Consider the following 19,691-nt stretch of genomic DNA (forward strand, 5'->3'; position numbering starts at 1 on the left):
GGCACAGAGGTCAGAGGCGAGCACGGCGCAGCCTAAAAAGCGCAGGAAATCTGGTGCAGTTGAGAAAAGGCGCAGAATTGAGGTGGGTTTTTAGGATTTTTATGTTATGAGCACTAGAGTCGTTGTTGTAGAATTCAAATGCGTTTATGGTGTCATTTCTGTACGATAAATTGTCGTCTGAGTGGGATAATTTGTCAGTAGCGAACATTCATTTATTTCCCGCATGGAATGTTTCGCTAGGCTGCTAACACGGGGACTCTACTCTTTCAAAACAAAATGTTTCACGACAAATAATGTTAGTTACTCAAACACTGACGTCTTCTACGAAAGACACTATAAAGTAGTCAAATTTCGGAGCAGGTAAGTCGGGAAAAATGTTCATAAATATGATAAATGGCGGCTGGGACATGTGTATACATGTATGTGGGGAGGGGGCGCGGAAATGCAAAGATGAAGTTCGTGCGTTTTTGCTTAGCTATGCCGTGGCAGTCGACAACATAATTTCTCACCTGTATTTCTCACCTGTAGCCGGTCAATAGGTACCCTGTGTGGGTAATGAGACCGCACTTCGGGTAGTTTCGGCGGTAGCAATTCTTCTCATGTGTTCAGTACGTAAAGGTGTAGTTGTACATATCCTGGTGATTCTTCCACTCGTGTGCAATATGGTTCTTGAACTCATTTACTGATTTGCTAGACACTGCTTCCTGGGAAAGTGATTTTTTTTACATGCATGATTTTCTTCCCATGTTGTGTCGAGAATTTTGGAATGAAAATAAAATGCTTGGCATTAGGAGAAGAAGAAGAATTATGGAAAATGCAGGGCACCAGATCTGGCTAAGTTCCTATGCTTGTCACTTGCTAAGGTAGGGGTAGATATACAAGAATAAATCATGATTATATTGTTGAGACTGTAAGGCCGTATTTATTTGATTATATTGAACACCAATTTTTGTTATACCCGTTCTTCAGATACAAAGCTGTCTAGCGAGATGGAGAAGATCATCACCAGCCGGCATCTCTGCAAGGACCTACATCGCCTTTCTCCTGACTACCAGACATCCTATCTGGAGGCGTTTCACGCCCTCACCCTCCACTTCGCCCCAAAGATGTTCCACTTTTCGTACCAGGGAATGCAGTGCAGGTAATCATGTCTTATATTGTTGGGACTATGCATCCCGTGTATGCCCATGTCAAACTGGGGTCTTTTGTGCCACCTTTAGAATTATTGTTATAGCGTAATTCCCTGTTTGCTTTTTGTTTAGGAGTAATCACCCTGTATGTGCTCCCTTTTTCTTTCAGGACAATCCTCGCCGCCATGCATTTTAACGAAAATGCCAACAGGGCACAGAGCAAGAGACGGGATGGTGAGGACATGTACACCCTTCACTACCCGAAGTACAAGAAAGGCGGTTACATCGTACGAAAGGTTTTGAAGAAGTCAACTTTCGGTATGTTTACTTCTACTGCACCTAGCTTTGCCTCTTATTTGGCTCATCAAATACCTTGAGAAACCCTCTGTGTAGAAGGCTGCCTGCATGTAGTAACATTCTCCTCTCACTAGGTATTTTCTCTTGTCACAACAATCGCCCAGTCTCAGGTCAATTGACATGTATGTTCTGATATTTTTACCAACTAATATTATTGATGCTGTTGTGAGAGACCAGCTCATTTCTGGTTCTATTTGCATAACAGGTTATGCCATGCAGTTGATGGACCGTGTGGAGGCGATGTGCTCCGGGATCAACTATGAGGGCGACATCCTGGAAGACCTGGAGCTAGCTGCTGCACCTGTGCCCCCGCCCCTCAATGCTGACTTTGAGAAGCCGGACAAGCAGACAGCAGTCAGGGAGAAGGTCGGCAGGTTTAACCGCTAGAGAATCCTGACTGTAGCAACAGGGGACACTTTCTGCCACACAGTATAGTTGATTGTACAATGTAAGTTTGAGAAGTAAAGTTGACTGATATTGTTGCTAATCCCAAGAAGGGATACTATCTACCTCTTACAAAATGTAGTTGATTCCATGGGTTGCCATACGTAACACAGTGCAACATTTATTAGTCCCAACAGGGGACACTTTCTGCCACATAGTATAGTTGATTGTACAAAGTTCTGAGTTTGAGAAGTAAAGTTGACTGATATTGTTGCTAATCCCAAGAAGGGATACTATCTACCTCTTACAAAATGTAGTTGATTCCATTGGTTGTCATACGTAACACAGTGCAACATTTATTAGTCCCAACAGGGGACTTTCTGACACATATCATTGTCGATTGTAGTTTTTACATATTACGAAGTTCTTAGCTAGAGAAATAAAGTTTCTACCAACTACACTATCAAAGGTAAAGTAGGTAGGCTTAGCACAAGTTCAGCAGAAGACATCTCTAGTCGTCAGCTTCCCGGAAGCCTGTGTAGTCTGGAGACGGGAAGTGGTTTCTTATAGCAGCCACAGTGCAAGAGGGCAGAGTAACCCGGTTCTTCTTTCCAAGGAACTCGTAGCACCAGCGCACAAACTGTCGGTACGCAGTGTACCGCTTCCAGCTGAAAAAGATTATGTATTGGTATTATGGTACTTAGATAAATTTACCCTTTCTTTCAAATCTAGTCCACAAGCAATACAAGTGATCATAATAGATAACTATCATGTTACAATTGCAGAAATCTTTTTTTAGTTGGTTTGGCTGAAACATACAATGATACATGTAACACATGAAATCTAGGATTGCCCATCTAGCTTATTGTTATAATTTTTGGCAAGGCTAACCTTATCAAGTTATCATGATTAGTATTTTTTGTGTATTATTTTCATACTCACTCGTTTCCAAAGGTCACCCCGTAATGATCCCGATAAGCAAAGTATGCTGTTTCTAGTACGTCCACGGCTAGGCAGACTTGGGGAGATCCGTGGTGTTGGGTAATGCAGTCAATGCCGGGCTCCTTCTCCCTTCGCTCACAAACACGCATCTGCTCCCGGCAGCACACATTCTCCTTCACCTTTCGGTGGTCAACGCAGTTCCCACAAGTACACCTAGAAGACCAAAACCCCAATAAGGAATTAAAAATTGTCATACGATTTGTAAAAATGTGATAAGAATTAGTTGTGAGCACAGCGTTTGTCTAAACAAACGCTGGCGGTGACTTCTGAAGGTCAGGGGTCGCACTAATCATCCACACGTATCGCCATGTTCCACTTGTTTTGGCGATCTTTCAAGACAATTTCCGCTCTACTTTCTTATTCTTTCATGGAGGTAACGAAAAAAACACAGATTAAAGAAATGGCTGCCTCCGGGGACGACAAAGACCAGAAGTAATGACGCTAATCCGCAGAAAGAAGGTACGGTACCGCGAGGTTAGAAAAACAACACAGGCCGCGGGGCGAACCCAAGGTCACAAAATCGTATATTTTATACTACAAGTACGTCTCACCATAGCGAGTAATCTATATCCTATCACAGAAACCTAACAGCAAAATTATCTAAGCCTCACTTACCAGTCCATGTTCTGCAGTCGGGTTTCGCTATCGAGCGGAATTTGCCGTCGATTTCAAGTTCCCCGCCATCAGCCATGGCGTCACCAGCGGCCGTCACCTTCATCGTCGCTGTCAGAATTCGGCTCGTCTGACTGCACGTCAGAGAGATATGGCTCAAATCTGTAGGGCATGAGAACTCCTACGACCTCCTCCGAATCTGAGTCCGACTCAAATTCCTCACAGATACATTCTACGGTAGACGAGCAGTCAGAAAAAGTCTCAACTTCGTCAGCGTCCATGGTCGGTGTTGCCATTGTTAAAACAAACAGACAATTGGCAGATAGCGGGTGCGTCCCTTGTGTTACGTCACGGCATCACGTGACGGCTTCTGGAATGGGGCTACTACGCCGGGGTCGCGGCTTTCCAAAAACGACACTTTGAGAAGCTGTATAATCTTTATTTCTCGGTAAAAGTGACTACAAACACTTTTAACTTACTGTACTATATGTATATTTTTGATATCTATGCCTATTTCAGGTACTTTTTGAGGTGGCTTCTGCCCTTTAAGCAACCTGTCCAAGGTGACCATCTGGCCAACGCGACCGCGAACACCCTGAATTGGGTCCGCTCAAGGCCTGATACCTGCCCATGGTGACCGCATCATTTTCGTTCATGTTGATTATTGATGATAACTAATGAAAACTCATGGAGAAACCAGCCAGTTTGCCTTGATTACTGGATGATATTTTTGTTCGATGTAAATCGTTCCATGTGCCAATCTCCCCAAATGCATTTACAGCATTTGAGATTATATCATCTAGGCTTGCAAACCATTTATGCCTCAGTCGTGTTGTGAAGCGACCCTCTTCAAGGAGACCACCTGCCCATTGTGGCCAATATTTTCTTTGGTCGCCTGGCTTTGGTGGCCGGCTTGGACAGGTTTGACTGTACACCGAATAATAAGATCGCGCGGCAGTTTCGCCAGTACACGCCTTATTTACAATCATAGCATCTAAAGCGTTTCTAAATACTGTAGATCAAACTGTGCCAACAAAGGAGCGAAAATATCAATTTAGTCACCATCATAGCCGTCAACACATAGCGTCAATACTTCCTAATTCACTCAACAATAACAATCTGTGGTGGTAGAGAAATATGCTCTAATACTCAAATGTCTGTCTTTATACCTTGCACTCCATACCTTGCTAATGTTGACAAGAAGGGCTAAACCTTATAATATTTGCTCTTGTTTTGACGTGGGTCAGAGTGCACCTTGAGTTTACCAACCTCGATTCGTTTGTACAAACCAACAATGATTAACACGTCACGCGGACGTGCCGAGGGGGCGGTGTGACCTTAGGTCATTACACTGTGAGGTGCCTGCTACAAATAATCTGTCCATGGTGGTCAGTGATGAGATGGCGAATCTAAGCATTTTTACCATTTTTCCAAACACAATGTAGTATAAAAACTATGGAATGATTGTCGTCTATGCAGTTCAAACTTTTCAACTGCTCTGTATACTCTGTACCGAATATGTACTTTAATAAGAAGTCGTAAACTCCCTCCATTTTTTGTAACGATAACCAGTACTAGTAAAACATCGGTTTGTAACTTTGTTACTTTCCTAATCAACGAAATTACTTTCAAAAATCAATGTTTCACTTGTCATCAAACAGACTATCTCTAGTAATCCCACCGTTAAGTTGCAGACATTTCTGAAAAGTAAAGTGGTCTCTGTCATTTGACAAGAAAATGGCGGCCTGGTTGTGCCACGTATACAACATTCCTTACCTGCGGTGTAAACTCTAACAGACGTGGAGCGTGTTGGAAAACTCACCTGAGTGAAGTAATCTGAAGACTCGTACCTTTAGATGGTGCAAGAAACAAGCCTGGTTATATAAAACAGGCTCAGTTGTCTCAGTTACCACTGGTCTGCTGACGAGTGAAGTACCAGACTAGTCAATATGGCGGCTGGTCGGGTGTTGAACTTTGATCACTGCCGACCGTTAGATCGGTGGTGTGACGCAGTTTGTATTTACTAACACTGAACATCAAAATAATTTTTCAGCTGGCTCAGTTAAAGGATAGAACATCCCCAGACGTTTGGCTTTGCGTTTGTTTGTATATAATGAAAGTTTATTGCAAATACGTGCCCGAGGGCTAATTGCAGTTACAAACAACATAAGAAAGAAAATACAGTGGTATGTGAGACTATATCTACGTCTAACATTATACTATATTCTACAACATACATGGTACTAGATTTACTGGGTTTGACTTCTTATTTTTAGGCAATGGAAGACGAATATTTACTCACTTCTTCTATAATATGTGGGTTCTTTGATTTTGGTGGTAAAATTGTTTGTTGTTTTTTTTTTTGTGGTAGGGAATGGTTGGGAAGTAAGGGAGCATTTTGGACACGGTGGTAAATAATTGTTTTTTGATGTCGTCATAAAATGGACAGTTAAAGATGAAATGAATTTCGTCTTCCACTGCATTTGAGGAGCAATATTTACAAATTCTCTCCGACACAGGTAGTTTCATATATCGCCCTTTTTCGATTTCCAAGGGGTGGGCACTGATTCTATATAATGATCATGTGAGCCAGAAACTAAAGCTTCATATTATTTCTTTACGTGCGCTTTCTGTCTCATAATCTCAGTCTAGCTTATCTAACTTTACGTGAATAACCAGTTACCAAGTTGAACTCAAAATATTTAGGAAGCAGTTTTTTTTTTCCTTTAAAGTGCTCGTCCGCGTTTCCCGGTACATCCAGCTACAGCTCTAGGATTCTGCCACTTACTCTACCGAAGACACTCAAGGCCTAATAACCCCCTGTACAACAATGGACTAATCCAAGTGACGTCAGGAGATCGGTTTTTCCTTTCTACAGTGTAGTCATGCTAGGCACTGTGTGCAGTTGGCGGGGCCGGGTGCGTTCGGAGGCCGAGGGAGCGGCTTGAGTGGGCCCGTGTGGGATGAAGAGGATAACGGGGTCTGTGTGCGGGTGTACCGGGGCCTGGCTGGCTGTGCTGGCGGCGGTTTGGGCGGTGTATCCCGCGCAGGAAGGTGAGCCGGTACCGTGTGTGTATAAGTGTGTGTGTTTTAAGCGGTGTACGCAAATCTTAATGTTTATGTGCTGAAATTGTGTTTCCCGTGACATTGAAGATGCAACAGGAGTTGTTTTGTGTGTAACTGAATATATATCGATGACATGTTAGAAGTCGTCTATAGAAAACGAAACCGACAAAACGAAGTGCCTCCATCTTGGATGACCGAACCAGAAACTATTTTCTGTCTTGCCGAGATACAGATCTGACATTTTCTCGTTGATTGTTCACATGCTAAAGGTGTCTGGTCCTCACCTGTTCAACTCAAGTAACAACTAGCGATAACTCGGTGGAGATGTTTGGCCGATCACATGAAAAATGCTTCATACTATATATTCAACGTGCTTTCAAGAACATTGATTTGCCTAAGGCACGTTTCTAGATATGGACAATCCAGAACCGTGCATTTGTCGTCCGTACTGTGTGTAAGTACAACAGACTGTTTTGCTGTTACTTTACATTACATGTATTGTAATAATATCTGGCGTCTCACGGACCAGGTATATATTTTTTTCTATACTCAGTCAAATATGATACGCGAGAAGGGCTTCATGGGAACGCTTCATCCGAGTACATCCTGTTTGTCATCAAGTCAAAAACATTGACCATATTTTGCCAGGCAGGTTGCACTTTTCTTTTTTAACATCTACATGATGAACTATTTTCGTTGTGCAAGAGTTCCAATATAAGGTAGTGTTTTTGTTTTCTTTACAAAGTGACATTATTGTGAATTTGAATAAGTAAAAGACAGGGAAGCTATTGATGAAGAAAAGTTCTCTGCAATATATAGTCGATACCTTACTGGTGTGGAGCTAAGAATATATAGAAGGAAAATAAGGACATATCCAATATTAATTGTAAAACCATTATTTTCTTAAGCTTGAAAAACGACAGAAAGCCGTAAAAATTACATTGGGAATGCTTGGGACACTAATTATCTATGGCTGAATTTACAACAAAGTTCTGCTGAAGTTATAACTCATTTACAAACTACACCTATGCAAATTATATTAGAAATGACTTCCATGACTGAAACAAATTTTACACCAACAGGTAAAGCTAAAGGTACCCCTTTAATTTTCAAAATACCAGCAGGCAAACAGAAGAACACATGCGCACTCTATTACATCTACATCTAACAAATGCTTAACTTAATCACAATATCAAGGATACAAAACAGTACTTGTAAGTAATAAACAATATTCAAGTTATAACAGAGTATAAACTTACTGATGTTCCCACACTTAAAGCGTGTACAATAGATTCTTTCCCATCTTCTAAATTTCCTTCAAAGTACTGTAAATATGCCTATCATAATAATAATAGCTTGCATGCCATGCTTATATGTATATTAAATGACTCTCCATTTGACACAGGTTTATATACAAAATTGAATTTACACGAGATTGAAAATTACGCCTTTTTGGTTATTTCAAGTTCCTATTGATATCATACTACATGTACAAAAGTAATCCACGACCACCTAGCTACGTCGTCCTAAATAATTGCAGCGTACATGATAGATAAGGCCTGTATAGAGGCAATAGCCAGTGCCATTGTAAATTAGTACATCTTTGAAATTGTACATGGCAGCTAATAGATGATGCCACTGCCAGTCACTACTTTGCTTTTGAACCGTACTGATTGCATTTAAAAGTCTGTTGATCAAATTCAGCAATTAGTGAATCTGACACGTGGGAGAGTGGACGCGTCTAGAGTCAGTCATTCAATCCACAGACCCTCAGCAGGTTTTGGTGAGACTCTTCCCAGTACTTGGACTCCAACAACTTCTTCTTGTACTCTGCTGCTTTGTCGAATTCTGACTCAGAGAATTCCAAGGTGTCTGCGATTCTCTCTGCCCATTTTCTTGCATCCTCAGCCAGGTCGGACTCCCTCACGCTGGTTTTCACGATCTTGTGCCTCATGTCTGCAGGTAACTTCCTCTCCTTGACCAAGTCCATGATCATGTCTGCTAGGCCTGACTTGTCAGAGATGAGTACAGGGATGCCTGCTGCGATGGCCTCCAGACCGATCAGTCCAAAAGGCTCGGCACGGGACGGCATCAGGACCAGATGAGCCTGCTGCATGTCCTGAGCGATTTCCTCCTGGGTTCCACATGGCAGCAGGGTGGGTTTGATCTTACCACTGTGCAGGTTCTCCTCCAGGATTCTCTTGCTTGCTTCATAGTCATCTTCATCTATCCCGCGAGCACATAATCTGACGTTTCTAATCTTCTCTGCAACCTCCCCCAAGGCTCGTGCTACAAGGTCATGACCCTTCAGCTTGTCCACTTCATCAGTCACTCTCCCGACAGTCAGCACGACTTTCTCCCCTGCTCCTGGTCTAACAGAGATGGCTTCAAACACTGGGGATGGTCTTGGGAGAAATAAGAAGTGCTGACGTGGTTTGCTGTCTTTAAGCGCCATGTACTTCGTCTCGAAGTAGTCGTAAATTCTTCTTCCCAAGGAGAACACGGCATCTGCATTCTTTGCATCTTCGAGGATGTCTTTCATCTTCTTCCTCGCGGCCAACGATTTCTTAGATCCCTTGTAGTATTCCGTCTCTTCTGGCATGTCGTGGTGGAAAAGGACCAATTTCGCGTTTTGACAGCGGCTCTCTTGTATGCTCTTTGCGGCTCCACTTGTGACATCTACATGACCCACAATGCACTTTAGATCCTGTGGTATGTCTGGGTAGCGATTGTTGTGGTCAAAGGTTATCCATTCCAAAGTTGGCTTCCTCTCGTCCCTGGGATTTTGAACAGGCAAATGCAAAATGACACCATCGTCTGTGGCACACCGCTTGTCTTCTTCAGATGCTTGCAAAGCTGTAGCATGAACTGTAGCACCATGAAGTTTCAGAAACTGCGTCACCTGACGATTCGTGGTAGAAGTACCTCCATGGGACGTGCCGTACGTATCGTTGACCATCAGAACAGACATGGCCTCTGCAATTCAAAAACAATGGATGCAATGTCGAGTTATGACGGGTAAAATGCAGGCGCCATGAAACGATACTTCCTTGAATGTACTGTTGATCAAAGATCACTATTGCTTCAAAGGTTTCTCTCATTAGCTGAAAACCTAGTTGGGTTACCCAATCGTATGAATGCAATTATTGAATGAATAATTCTTGAAAAAATAATATTTCCGGACAAAACATTCTCTGCACATGTTTATTTTTACATTATGTATGACTTTATCCATAACTATCTTAGGTCGCTTTCCCCGGGCGCCACTGTCGCTGGACTCGCCAACATGCCGCGTTTTGGCTTTCCTCTTTCCACCTGTAATTAATATAAGATTGTTAAGAAATATAGGTCATGTAATGTTATCCATATGATTCCCTTTTCTTCTATAATGTGCATTTCTAACTTGTGAAAACATCTTTTCTTCCTCCAGTTTTAGTGTTGACTTTGCGTCGGCGTCTCGTCCTTCGGTGGTTTCTTCTGCTGCGTCCGTTTCCTTGTCATGTTTTGTGCTTGTGAGTTTTATATGAACACGTGCAAATCAGTGAGATATCACTGTCCCTTCGTCTCTTTGTGTGTGTCTCCAGAGACAAAACTTTAGCAATATGTAGATGATGACGCGTGAAGCTATATAGAGGTGCCGATTCTCTTGTTCTGTGCATACATTTTAGATTAATCAATAAAACTTAATGCTTTTGATTTTTTTTAGCATAAAGTGTTTAACCATCGTTGTCCTGCCTTGGTTTCCTTGAATTCGTCTGTCTCCTCTGTAAGCAATAGATGCCATGATTCGTATGATTCGTTGTTACAGCTGAGACCCGTATGGTAATTTCATCTTAAACAAACATGGTATTCATGTTGTTGTTTTGTGATATGCTATTTTTTTAGATCCAAAATGACCATGCATCATCGCATGACACGTACTCATGGGCCCAAGCTGTCTGAGTAGCAAGAACAATAATGTCGTGCCAGGTGACAGATATCAACATATTTTTCAGACCTTTTGCCTTCCGCCAAGTCTTGGTCTTCACGCTGGGTGAAATCTCGATGCCGTCAGTTAGATAGATAGAATTATCTACTGAGTTAAGTATTTGTATTTCACAGCTAAAATAGTTATATGTTATACCTTACCCTTTTTTGCCGAAATCTCTAAGTCTTCACGATGTCCCGTGACGTTCTCAGCCCCCATGTCGTCTGTGGGGAGGCTCCGCTTACTGCCGCTCTTAAACCTACGATAGTTGCCGATGAAGGTCTGAAAAATCATTGAAAATCATTGCAAACAAGAGTTCCACGACCTCATACCTTTGCCAAATGATGTTAACCCTTGCGGTTGACGAATTTTACAATTTTCATCGATTTTGTAAATAAGAGCCTCATTTGCATGGATCATATTAGTTGATCCTATTCTCCACCCAATGACAGCCTTATCTTAACAAAAAGGCTATTATAAAAACTACCTCATAAATTATGCAAATGAGGTCATGATTTGAATAAATTATGTTTATTGATGTTCACCTTATTTTACATGCAATTCCAAATGTGGCAAGTATGAATTTCCCAGCAGTTACAACTATGAAATTATAAAAAATTGTCATTAATTATGCAAATTAGGTCCTCTTTTACATAATATATATATATATATCCTCAGATGTTTTTTTCTCGTTCTCAAGTAGATCTCACAAGTGCTTCATAGTTCTATTATCGAACAAAGCAGATTTATATAATTCCCTCATTGATTATGCAAGTTAGCTCCGGATTATGTGAAGCATCAATTCATATTCCTACTTACCAAAAATCACGACAATCCGGAAACCGGTTTTAGAGTTATCCTCCTTCGAAAATTTGTCAACAAATGCTCCTGTAGTTCCAGAACAAGTGACTATATATAGGGCACCCAAACTCATGTCACTTCTTCCCTATCCCAAGAGCTATCTGCCATCTAAAATTTGTGACCCTATCATGTCCAGATCACGAGATATAAAAACCGGACGTTCTACTGCAGTACCTAGGAAAGCCGCCGGGGGGGGGCAAAATCTAATCATTTCTAGCTCTCATGAAGACCTACCCACCTATCAAGTTTCATTCCAATTCATCCACTGCGTCTCGAGTTATCTTGCTAAACCACACACAAACAAACACACAGTCAGACAAACGCTACTGAAAACATAACCTTCTTGGCGAAGGTAATAACATTACTGTTACCCAGGATGATACAACGAAACGATGAATCACAATTAATTTGAGGCACTGAGTACGATTCTATAAGGGTATTGCTACAGAAAATAACGAGTTACACCAACAATACCAGGTAAAGCTCCTCATCTATATCATCTATCATCACAAAACGTTTTAGCCTGTGGTAAGGTACAACTGATTCAAGAGAATCATCACAAAGACACACCTTCACTTGGTCTACAGTTTTCCCGCTCTGCTTAGCTGCTTCTTCTATCAACGGACAATCCTTTTTCGCCACGGTCATTCCGCTTTCTTCATAGAACCGGACGAGTACAGGATCGTAGCCTTTCTTACGTGTGGAGACTTCCTGTAAACAGGCACACGTGAAAGTGAGTTTTGTTTGGTGTAAGGGCGGTTCTATTGTTCTTTCTTAAACACTTCTAGTCATTGTTGTAGGATAAAATTGGACATGTATCATTAATACATGTACATGTCTCTATAGATAGATCACATGTCTTTCAATTGCGCTCGTAACTAAATGGTTCTACGCAAGTCTGATAGTCATAATGCATATCTCTTCAGCCTGCCAAGCAGAATACCAAAATTCAAATACTAGCATGCATACCAGGGAAACAAAAAAAATTATATCATCTTCAACTTGTAGTTTAATATTATCAGCAGTTGTTTTTGAACCGAAGTGTTTGACAAGAAATTTAGTCATCTCAATCATATTCTTTAGATATAATGCTTTATGATTTTGTATCACGGAAGTTTTGAAGCGACTCACATTATCCTGTTGTTGGAGAAGCTTCAGTATTTCCTTTCTACCACGAGTGATTAGTTCTTCATCATCTTCGTCGTCCGGTTCAGCGTTACTGGTGTCCTCATCTGCAGCGACGTCCTCCGCCGTTTGACCAACCTGGGAATAAACATGCTGTCAATTATAGGCTTATGAATGTTGAAATATCGGAAATAAACGCGACTGAATGAGAAGATAATATTTATTAAGCATCTAGAACATATACAGAAGGTACATCAGAAAAGCCCCTGTCTAGAAAGAAATTGGCTTGTAGGTGCTTATGTGATACGTACAATGCAGGAATATCAGAACACATCGTGATTTGTGTGTTTATCCCAACAACAGCTTCTCCTTGCCTCGGACAGTAATGTATGTAGTATCATCATCATAATGTATGTGGATCATCATTGAAAAAAAAAGTTTATTTTAAATTTTTCTCCCAAAAGAAGTAAAGCCAATATTGTATTTCTGGATTGGTGGTCAGCTATTTACCAAAGAAGCCGAAGAACCGACTGACCTTGTTCCTGAGACCGGTATCAGCCCCGTGCTGTAGCAGTATTTCCGCACACTTGGGGTGGCCCCGTGTAGCTGCGTCATGGAGGGGTGTGTCTTCCTGTTGGGGCATTGACAGTGCAATTATTCATCCTTAGTATGATCAAATAGCACCCCCTTTTAAATGTATATATAATTATATATAGATCTCTTACTGACTCCAAGCTCGCTTGAAACCATAGTATAACTTTACCTTCTTCTCCTCCGTTACTGCCCAGCCCTACAGTGTAGGTTTATTGGCAACCGTTACGCATTGTTAGTAACATTGTGACCCGGTACATAAAAAAAAAAAACAAAGGGAAAACAAGGATAATTGAGAAAGGAACATAAGACAACTGATTTTGTGTGTGCTAAAGACGGGACAAGTGCATTAGTGCGTTAGTAATATTTACATATATACAAGACATGATGGGATGGCTCAATGCAGCAGGGCCCTCGCCAGTTCAGATTTGAACTGAGCGAGAGACCCCGCCTCCACCGCACCAGGCTCAAGTTCATTCCATTCCCTGATGGTGCGGGGGAAGAACGAGAGCCTGTAGAAGTTGGTTCTGCTCGCGATGTCCTGTAACCTTTACACTGATTGTTTCTAATAATTGATAATAACGGTATCACTACAATGTAAATCTTGTCCTGCTGACATTTTTGCACAATATGTTTCAATTTCATGTCTTAATCAGGTCATAGACCTCTGACATTTTTTGCCATGCGATGGCGTAGTTATTTCAGCATTCGTTGCGTTTCGCTGCGGTGTGATGCGTTGCACGAAAATAGCACCAAATTGTACATATACAGGGCACTATATGCATGATAATGTATGTTCAATCTATATATGGGCTCCGAAGGACAAGAGTAAGAGTAGACATTCAATAAAAGCATGCTTTGTGACACAAAAAAAAGTTAGATGTATTCTAAACGTTGATAATATGGTGTATAGCCCCATGCGTCCAATTCCGTACCAGCTTCATGTTGGAAACAGTTTATATGGTAGTCAGGAAATAAACCGCTAAGTAAGAAGATGAGCAGGTGAATATCAAATCTTACAAGATGATACAGAAATATTTCTTGTTTCACAGCAATCAATCTACCTACCTGATAGTTCCGTGCGTTCACATCTGCACCAGCTGCCAGTAAAACTGATACAGTTTTATGTTGGCCATTCCAGGCTGCCAGATGCAGGGGAGAGTTTTGCTGTAAAACACATCAGATGGTCTTCAGCATGACCACAGGTAGGACAAATGTGCAGATATTTTGTTGACAATTCTAACGGAATTCAGCAAGTAAACTGCTATAGAGCTATACAAATATGCACTTCGTATATTGTTGGGTGTTGGTGACATTTTTGTGTTGGTGATATTTTAAACAGAAAATGCTATATAGAAAATGAATGTCAAATCTTACAAAATGGTACAGAAATATTTCTTGTAGCACAATAGTACGTCTACCTACAATACCGTCCCGTGCGTTCACATCTGCACCAGCTGTCAGTAAAGCTGACACAGCTTCATGGTCACCATTCAGGGCTGCCCAGTGCATGGGAGATTCTTGCTGTAAAACACATCAGATGGTCTTCGATTCAGCATAACAACAGGACGGACAAAAGTGACTTAAATGTTGGTGGCAGCTCTAAAGGTAATCAGCACTCAAATCACTATGTAGAAAATGAATGTTACATCTTACAAAATGGTACAGAAATATTTCTTGTAGCACAATAGTCAGTCTACCTACGTCACTGTTCCGTGCGTTCACATCTGCACCAGCTGTCAGTAAAACTAATACAGTTTTATGGTGATCTTTCTGGGCCGCCACGTGCAGAGCAGTCCGTTGCTGTAAAACACATTAAGGCGGGCTGAGGTAAACGAGCAGAACTTTTAACTTAAAAGTTGGACTTGCTGAAGCTACTGGTACAGATGCGGAAATTTCCAAGTATTGCTTTGTGCAGCGACCAGTGCGGTCTTGCCCTTCCTATCTGTGTCTTTTATAAGTGCCTTATATATTTTTGCCCCTCCCACCTCTTGATTTTCATTGCACATCCTTAAATGTTTCATCACCATATATACTCAAAATAACGTAAGACATGGCAACAAACCCAAATATCAGCAGCATTAGGGTTGACTCCCTCCGCTAACAGCTGCTTCACTCTGTCCGTGTCTCCTTCATCTGCAGCCTTCCACAGCGCCTATAGCGGCGGCAAACAGGAACAGAAAAAAACAACTGTCAACACTCAGTCAATCAAAACAACACTCAGCATGTGAGAAGATTCAACACCTATCCGTTCATTTATCCGTCATACTGATATTTCACTTCCTTTCATGTCTCTCAGTGTAAAGTTTTAAAAATATATATCATTAACCTCCTCTATTTCTGCATAGCTCACATATGTTTATTGTTTATTTCAGACTGAACGGCCCATAGTATACAGACACATAACATGGTACAAACAACACATGTGAAAAGAAACATAGGAGTAGTATGTAACGTTACAGATAAATGTAAAAAACAGACTACCGAGCTGTCCTGTCGCAAGGAGACCACCCTACGGGCGGACCGATCTACATCAGGCTAGAGAAAAAGGCCTGCTATAGATACTCGTATACACCACCATATGCACTGTGTGGCTTGTCTGTATGTGACATCACTACTCTTTTTATAATGATTTCTATACTCTACCTTCTCGTCTTCCTCCTTTTTCTTCCAACTCGACTCTTCAGACCCGGATTTCTCTGACCCGGACTCCTTGTCTTCCTCCATGTTCTCCTGTTCTCTTCCGTCCATCCCTGGTCTGACCCTACAGATAGATACACACCACCTGCCTAGTGACACCTGTCGTAACTAAGACTAGATAGATCTAATGCGTTCCTGTAGTGCAAACACAGACCCACAGATATATCATTTCTCTCCCTAAACAATATTATGGTAGTGGGACAGACATTGCATCATGTACAGTTCACTCACGACATACCTGATTTACAAATTATTAAGCGTTTCCGAACACTGTAGATCAAACTGTACCAACAAAGGAGCGATAATTTAAAAGCCATACAGACATAGCGTCAATACTTTCTAATTCATTCAACATCAACAATTTATCTGTGTGCTAAAGGGCTGTGGTAAAAGTTTCTTTAGGTTTTGTACTACGTATGATGCACCCGTTACTTCCGGGTTTACCTGAAATTTTCCAGGTGTGTCTTGTGAGAGATTGGTAACCTTTTCCCGGTCTTTAATACCTGTGTAAGGTTCTCGGACGCTCCAGGAACTGAAGCCTGTTAGTTCTGACGTCACAAGACGTACAGGTGAGCTCTCACGGCGTCTTAAAGACAGAGCAGGTCCGTTACGTCCGCAGGTGAGAAGGGTTGTTGACGGTTTTGTTCCCATGATTCATAGCGCACGCGATGACGCACTCCGTAGTACCGGGGTGAATGACCTCAGGACGATTTGCCGGTATACTGACTGTGGTTAGTGTGGGACGGGTATATCTTAGATGATTAGTTTAACCTTACATAATATAGCGTGTATATCTAAGATGATTTTTAACCTTATGTGTCGTGTATATCTTAGATGTTTCTTATACTTATATATCGTATATATCTTCCCCAAGTAATTTAGCACAATGCTTTTACAATACATGACTATACCAAATTCAACCATAATGATTGCTACTTTTTAAAGATGATAATGAATGAAGACCTTTATTGTACATGTTTGCCCCATTGGGCTATGCACAGGTCACATGTTAAGAAACTCTGTAGTAGGTGTAAATATTAACAAGTACTTTCGACTTCCTCTCGGGTATTATTATATGTTTTGGAAGTTATATATTTTAGACTGAGCAACAACACTGTGCAGTGGTTAGGATTCAATCATTGATCGTGTGCTAGCGTGTGTTTGCACAAGCTCTCTCGTTATATTGAATGAATGAAGACCTTTATTGAACATTTCTGCCACACTTGGCTAAGTACAGATCACAACAAAACAAGATGAATGGACACGGTTAACAGATACAAAATTAACTAACTATCGTGATATAAATTCAACCTCTCGCTTTTTGGTTATTGTAGAGATAAATGTACAGATCTGTTTTTCGATGGGTGGTTTGTCTAGTCGCATAAGGAATATGATTTTTTCTACAGTACTTAAGTGCGTGAAATAGGGGAATAGGTGTTGTACATATAGAATACAACACGCGGTATTCCGTATCGCCCGAGGTATCGGCCCGACCGCGGGTCGGATCGCCCGCAGGCCGGAGGGCGATCCGACTCGCGGGAGGGCCGGGACCGAGGGCGATGCGGAATACACCGTGTTGTATTTTATTTATGTCATACCCACGCAAGAAAACACGCCTTTCAATGCAAGATGAGCCAAAAGTTGGTGCCACTGAACCCTAAAATGCAACAACATCAATTCCAACGTCCAGATTCTGTATTCGAATTTTCGAAAGGGGCACACGCGGTTAGGGCGAAACGCGTTCGAATCGTTTTATGGACGCCATGGAAGCGTTCGATAACGGGTTCCGGTTATCGAACGTTATCGCGGCCCGGGTATGATATAAACATATACAGTTCATTTCTCTCTTTGCTATACAGTTCACATTCTGTTACAAAATGGCTAATGACCCCTACCCCTTGGGGGCGGAAATTTTCGGAGGCGGGTGGGCGGCCGCCATGAGCGAGGTTAGTCAGGCTAAATCATGTGCTAATGAACAACTAATAGACCTCATTCCAGATACAGTCGCCATATATATTCCGTGATTCTATTCTCGCGAGAGCACATCCCTGGCACGAAAGCGAAGCCCCCGTGGATCTGGCTCCTCCCACCCGAAAAATAGTTGTGTGTTACACCTTACCCGTTTGTGCCGACATCCCTAAGTCTTCACGATGTCCCGTGATGTTCTCAGCCCCCATGTCGTCTGTGGGGAGGCTCCGCTTACTGCCGGCTTTACTCCTACGATAGTTGCCGATAAAGTTCTGAAAAATCATTACAAATTACATGACTGTTAACCAGGATGATACAACGTCGCACTGTGTTGGAATATTGTTGTCTGTTCATATTGAATATCGAGGAAGTCCCATACCGCCGCTTTGAACTGCACCGTGGATTCTGGATAGGCAGAGCGCCACCGGACTACGGAAAGGCTTAAGCTTGCACCGTGGATTCAAACTCTTGATCGGGGTAACTCTGTACACGTTGTCCTTCAAATCTGGCAACTTATAAAACTGTTCCAGCACATACTTTTGTAAAGAAAACAATTTCAGGAGTAAAGTAGTCAGGAGAAATGTAGGATGTGTCAGAAGTACGCATTACGTCCAACTTAGCAACGAAGGTAGCAACGGTTTTACGAATACATTATATTTCCGATATACATTTCATATAGACGATGTGTAATGCTTTATAACAAATTAAAGCAAACATTTCACGATCTATAGCTTCATGATTTATTGCATACTATATACAGTAATTCAATGTAAGCACAAAAAGATCAAAATCTAGTCCGGAAGTTGGACTAGGATAACTAATTTTAAAGGGTAGTGCCTCCGAGGCCGTCCCTAGCAACGGCCCTAGCAACGCTTTTGCCGGAAATAGCCAGACTGTGCGTGGTTCTTCAAACACTCATATCTCCTGTTAGAATTGACGGATTTCGATGATTTAAACATCAAAATGATGCGAATGTCAAGGTTAATAAAAATAAAGCATCAGACAAGGCCCCATAGGTAACACGAATAATTGCCTAATTTCGGAAAGTAAACACTACGTTTTTTGTACCAAAATTGCTTAAAAAATCGAATTTTAAAGCGCCATAAAACTCTCGGTTGGGTTAAGGCGGCCTAGGCTGATATTCATGTTCGAGTTCGGGCGTGTGTCTGCATGATGGCCACAGACTTGTTTCGAACCCGAATCATGTTCCACCATGTTCGATATGACATCATTCGAATAGAACACGTGTTCGAATTCGGGGTTACCGGCTGTCATTTGTATGTTTCCCCTGTAAACCCGTGTTGTTACGCATTTTATTCACGGAGTATGACTTAAACGGCTTTACGCGCAGCTGAAAACAGCATAATTGATCTTTTGAGTAATCCATGTTTACGTATTATCACTTTTTTATCAAAATTTTCCGAGGCTATTTTGCATATAAGTCGATCTTTTTTAACTGTGGCGATTTTTTAACGAAAAATGACAGAAAAATAGCTGTTTCTGTCGTTTTTGGCCCAAAAAAACAACGTAACTGTCATTTAAAACAAAATAGCCTCGGACAAAACTAATAAATAGGGGGTTGGCTTTCTACCTGTAAAATATCATGATGAAAGGTGTTGTTACCGCTTGCGCGTAAAGCCATGAAGTAAACAGCTTTTTTTAAACCAAATTGTTGATTTTTAACCCAAAAATCCAGAAGTAGTAAAAACAAAATAACCTTCATTCAATGTGTTTCAAGTACTACTAGAACTGTGTGAAGTTTAGTTGTAGTGCGACCAAGCTATCAAAAGTTACAGGCATATGTATGAAATACTACTCATATATCCCATAGGCTGCCTTAACCCAACCGAGCTTGAAAAAAGTAGAATTTGGAGAAAAAATTTACATTTTTGTTATCCCATCAAAAGTTGTATCAGCCTATCAATTTT

At 41.4% G+C, this 19,691-nt stretch overlaps 3 protein-coding genes across 3 annotated transcripts; 1 reads left to right on the plus strand and 2 right to left on the minus strand.

Moving 5' to 3' along the window:
* Window positions 1-42: 42 nt before the first annotated feature.
* On the plus strand, window positions 43-1,892 carry LOC109462840. The gene is made up of 4 exons (XM_019759475.1): window positions 43-82; window positions 970-1,141; window positions 1,300-1,448; window positions 1,693-1,892. Exons 2-4 carry the CDS (start codon window positions 990-992, stop codon window positions 1,872-1,874), a joined length of 483 nt encoding a protein of 160 aa, XP_019615034.1. The 5' UTR covers window positions 43-82; window positions 970-989; the 3' UTR covers window positions 1,875-1,892.
* Window positions 1,893-2,107: 215 nt separating this feature from the next.
* LOC109462847 (P2X purinoceptor 7-like) lies at window positions 2,108-3,526 on the minus strand. The gene is made up of 3 exons (XM_019759483.1): window positions 3,489-3,526; window positions 2,814-3,026; window positions 2,108-2,539 (listed from the first exon to the last, which is right to left on the minus strand). Exons 1-3 carry the CDS (start codon window positions 3,494-3,496, stop codon window positions 2,383-2,385), a joined length of 378 nt encoding a protein of 125 aa, XP_019615042.1. The 5' UTR covers window positions 3,497-3,526; the 3' UTR covers window positions 2,108-2,382.
* A 4,083-nt stretch (window positions 3,527-7,609) lies between these two features.
* Window positions 7,610-15,846, minus strand: LOC109462710. The gene is made up of 9 exons (XM_019759269.1): window positions 15,742-15,846; window positions 15,161-15,250; window positions 14,521-14,619; window positions 13,040-13,135; window positions 12,511-12,642; window positions 11,950-12,090; window positions 10,680-10,800; window positions 9,789-9,866; window positions 7,610-9,527 (listed from the first exon to the last, which is right to left on the minus strand). Exons 1-9 carry the CDS (start codon window positions 15,844-15,846, stop codon window positions 8,299-8,301), a joined length of 2,091 nt encoding a protein of 696 aa, XP_019614828.1. The 3' UTR covers window positions 7,610-8,298.
* Between the last annotated feature and the right edge of the window lie 3,845 nt (window positions 15,847-19,691).

The sequence above is a fragment of the Branchiostoma belcheri genome, unplaced genomic scaffold (assembly GCF_001625305.1).
Source record: "Branchiostoma belcheri isolate BF01 breed outbred unplaced genomic scaffold, Haploidv18h27 scaffold12, whole genome shotgun sequence".
In the NCBI taxonomy this organism is placed as follows: domain Eukaryota; kingdom Metazoa; phylum Chordata; class Leptocardii; order Amphioxiformes; family Branchiostomatidae; genus Branchiostoma; species Branchiostoma belcheri.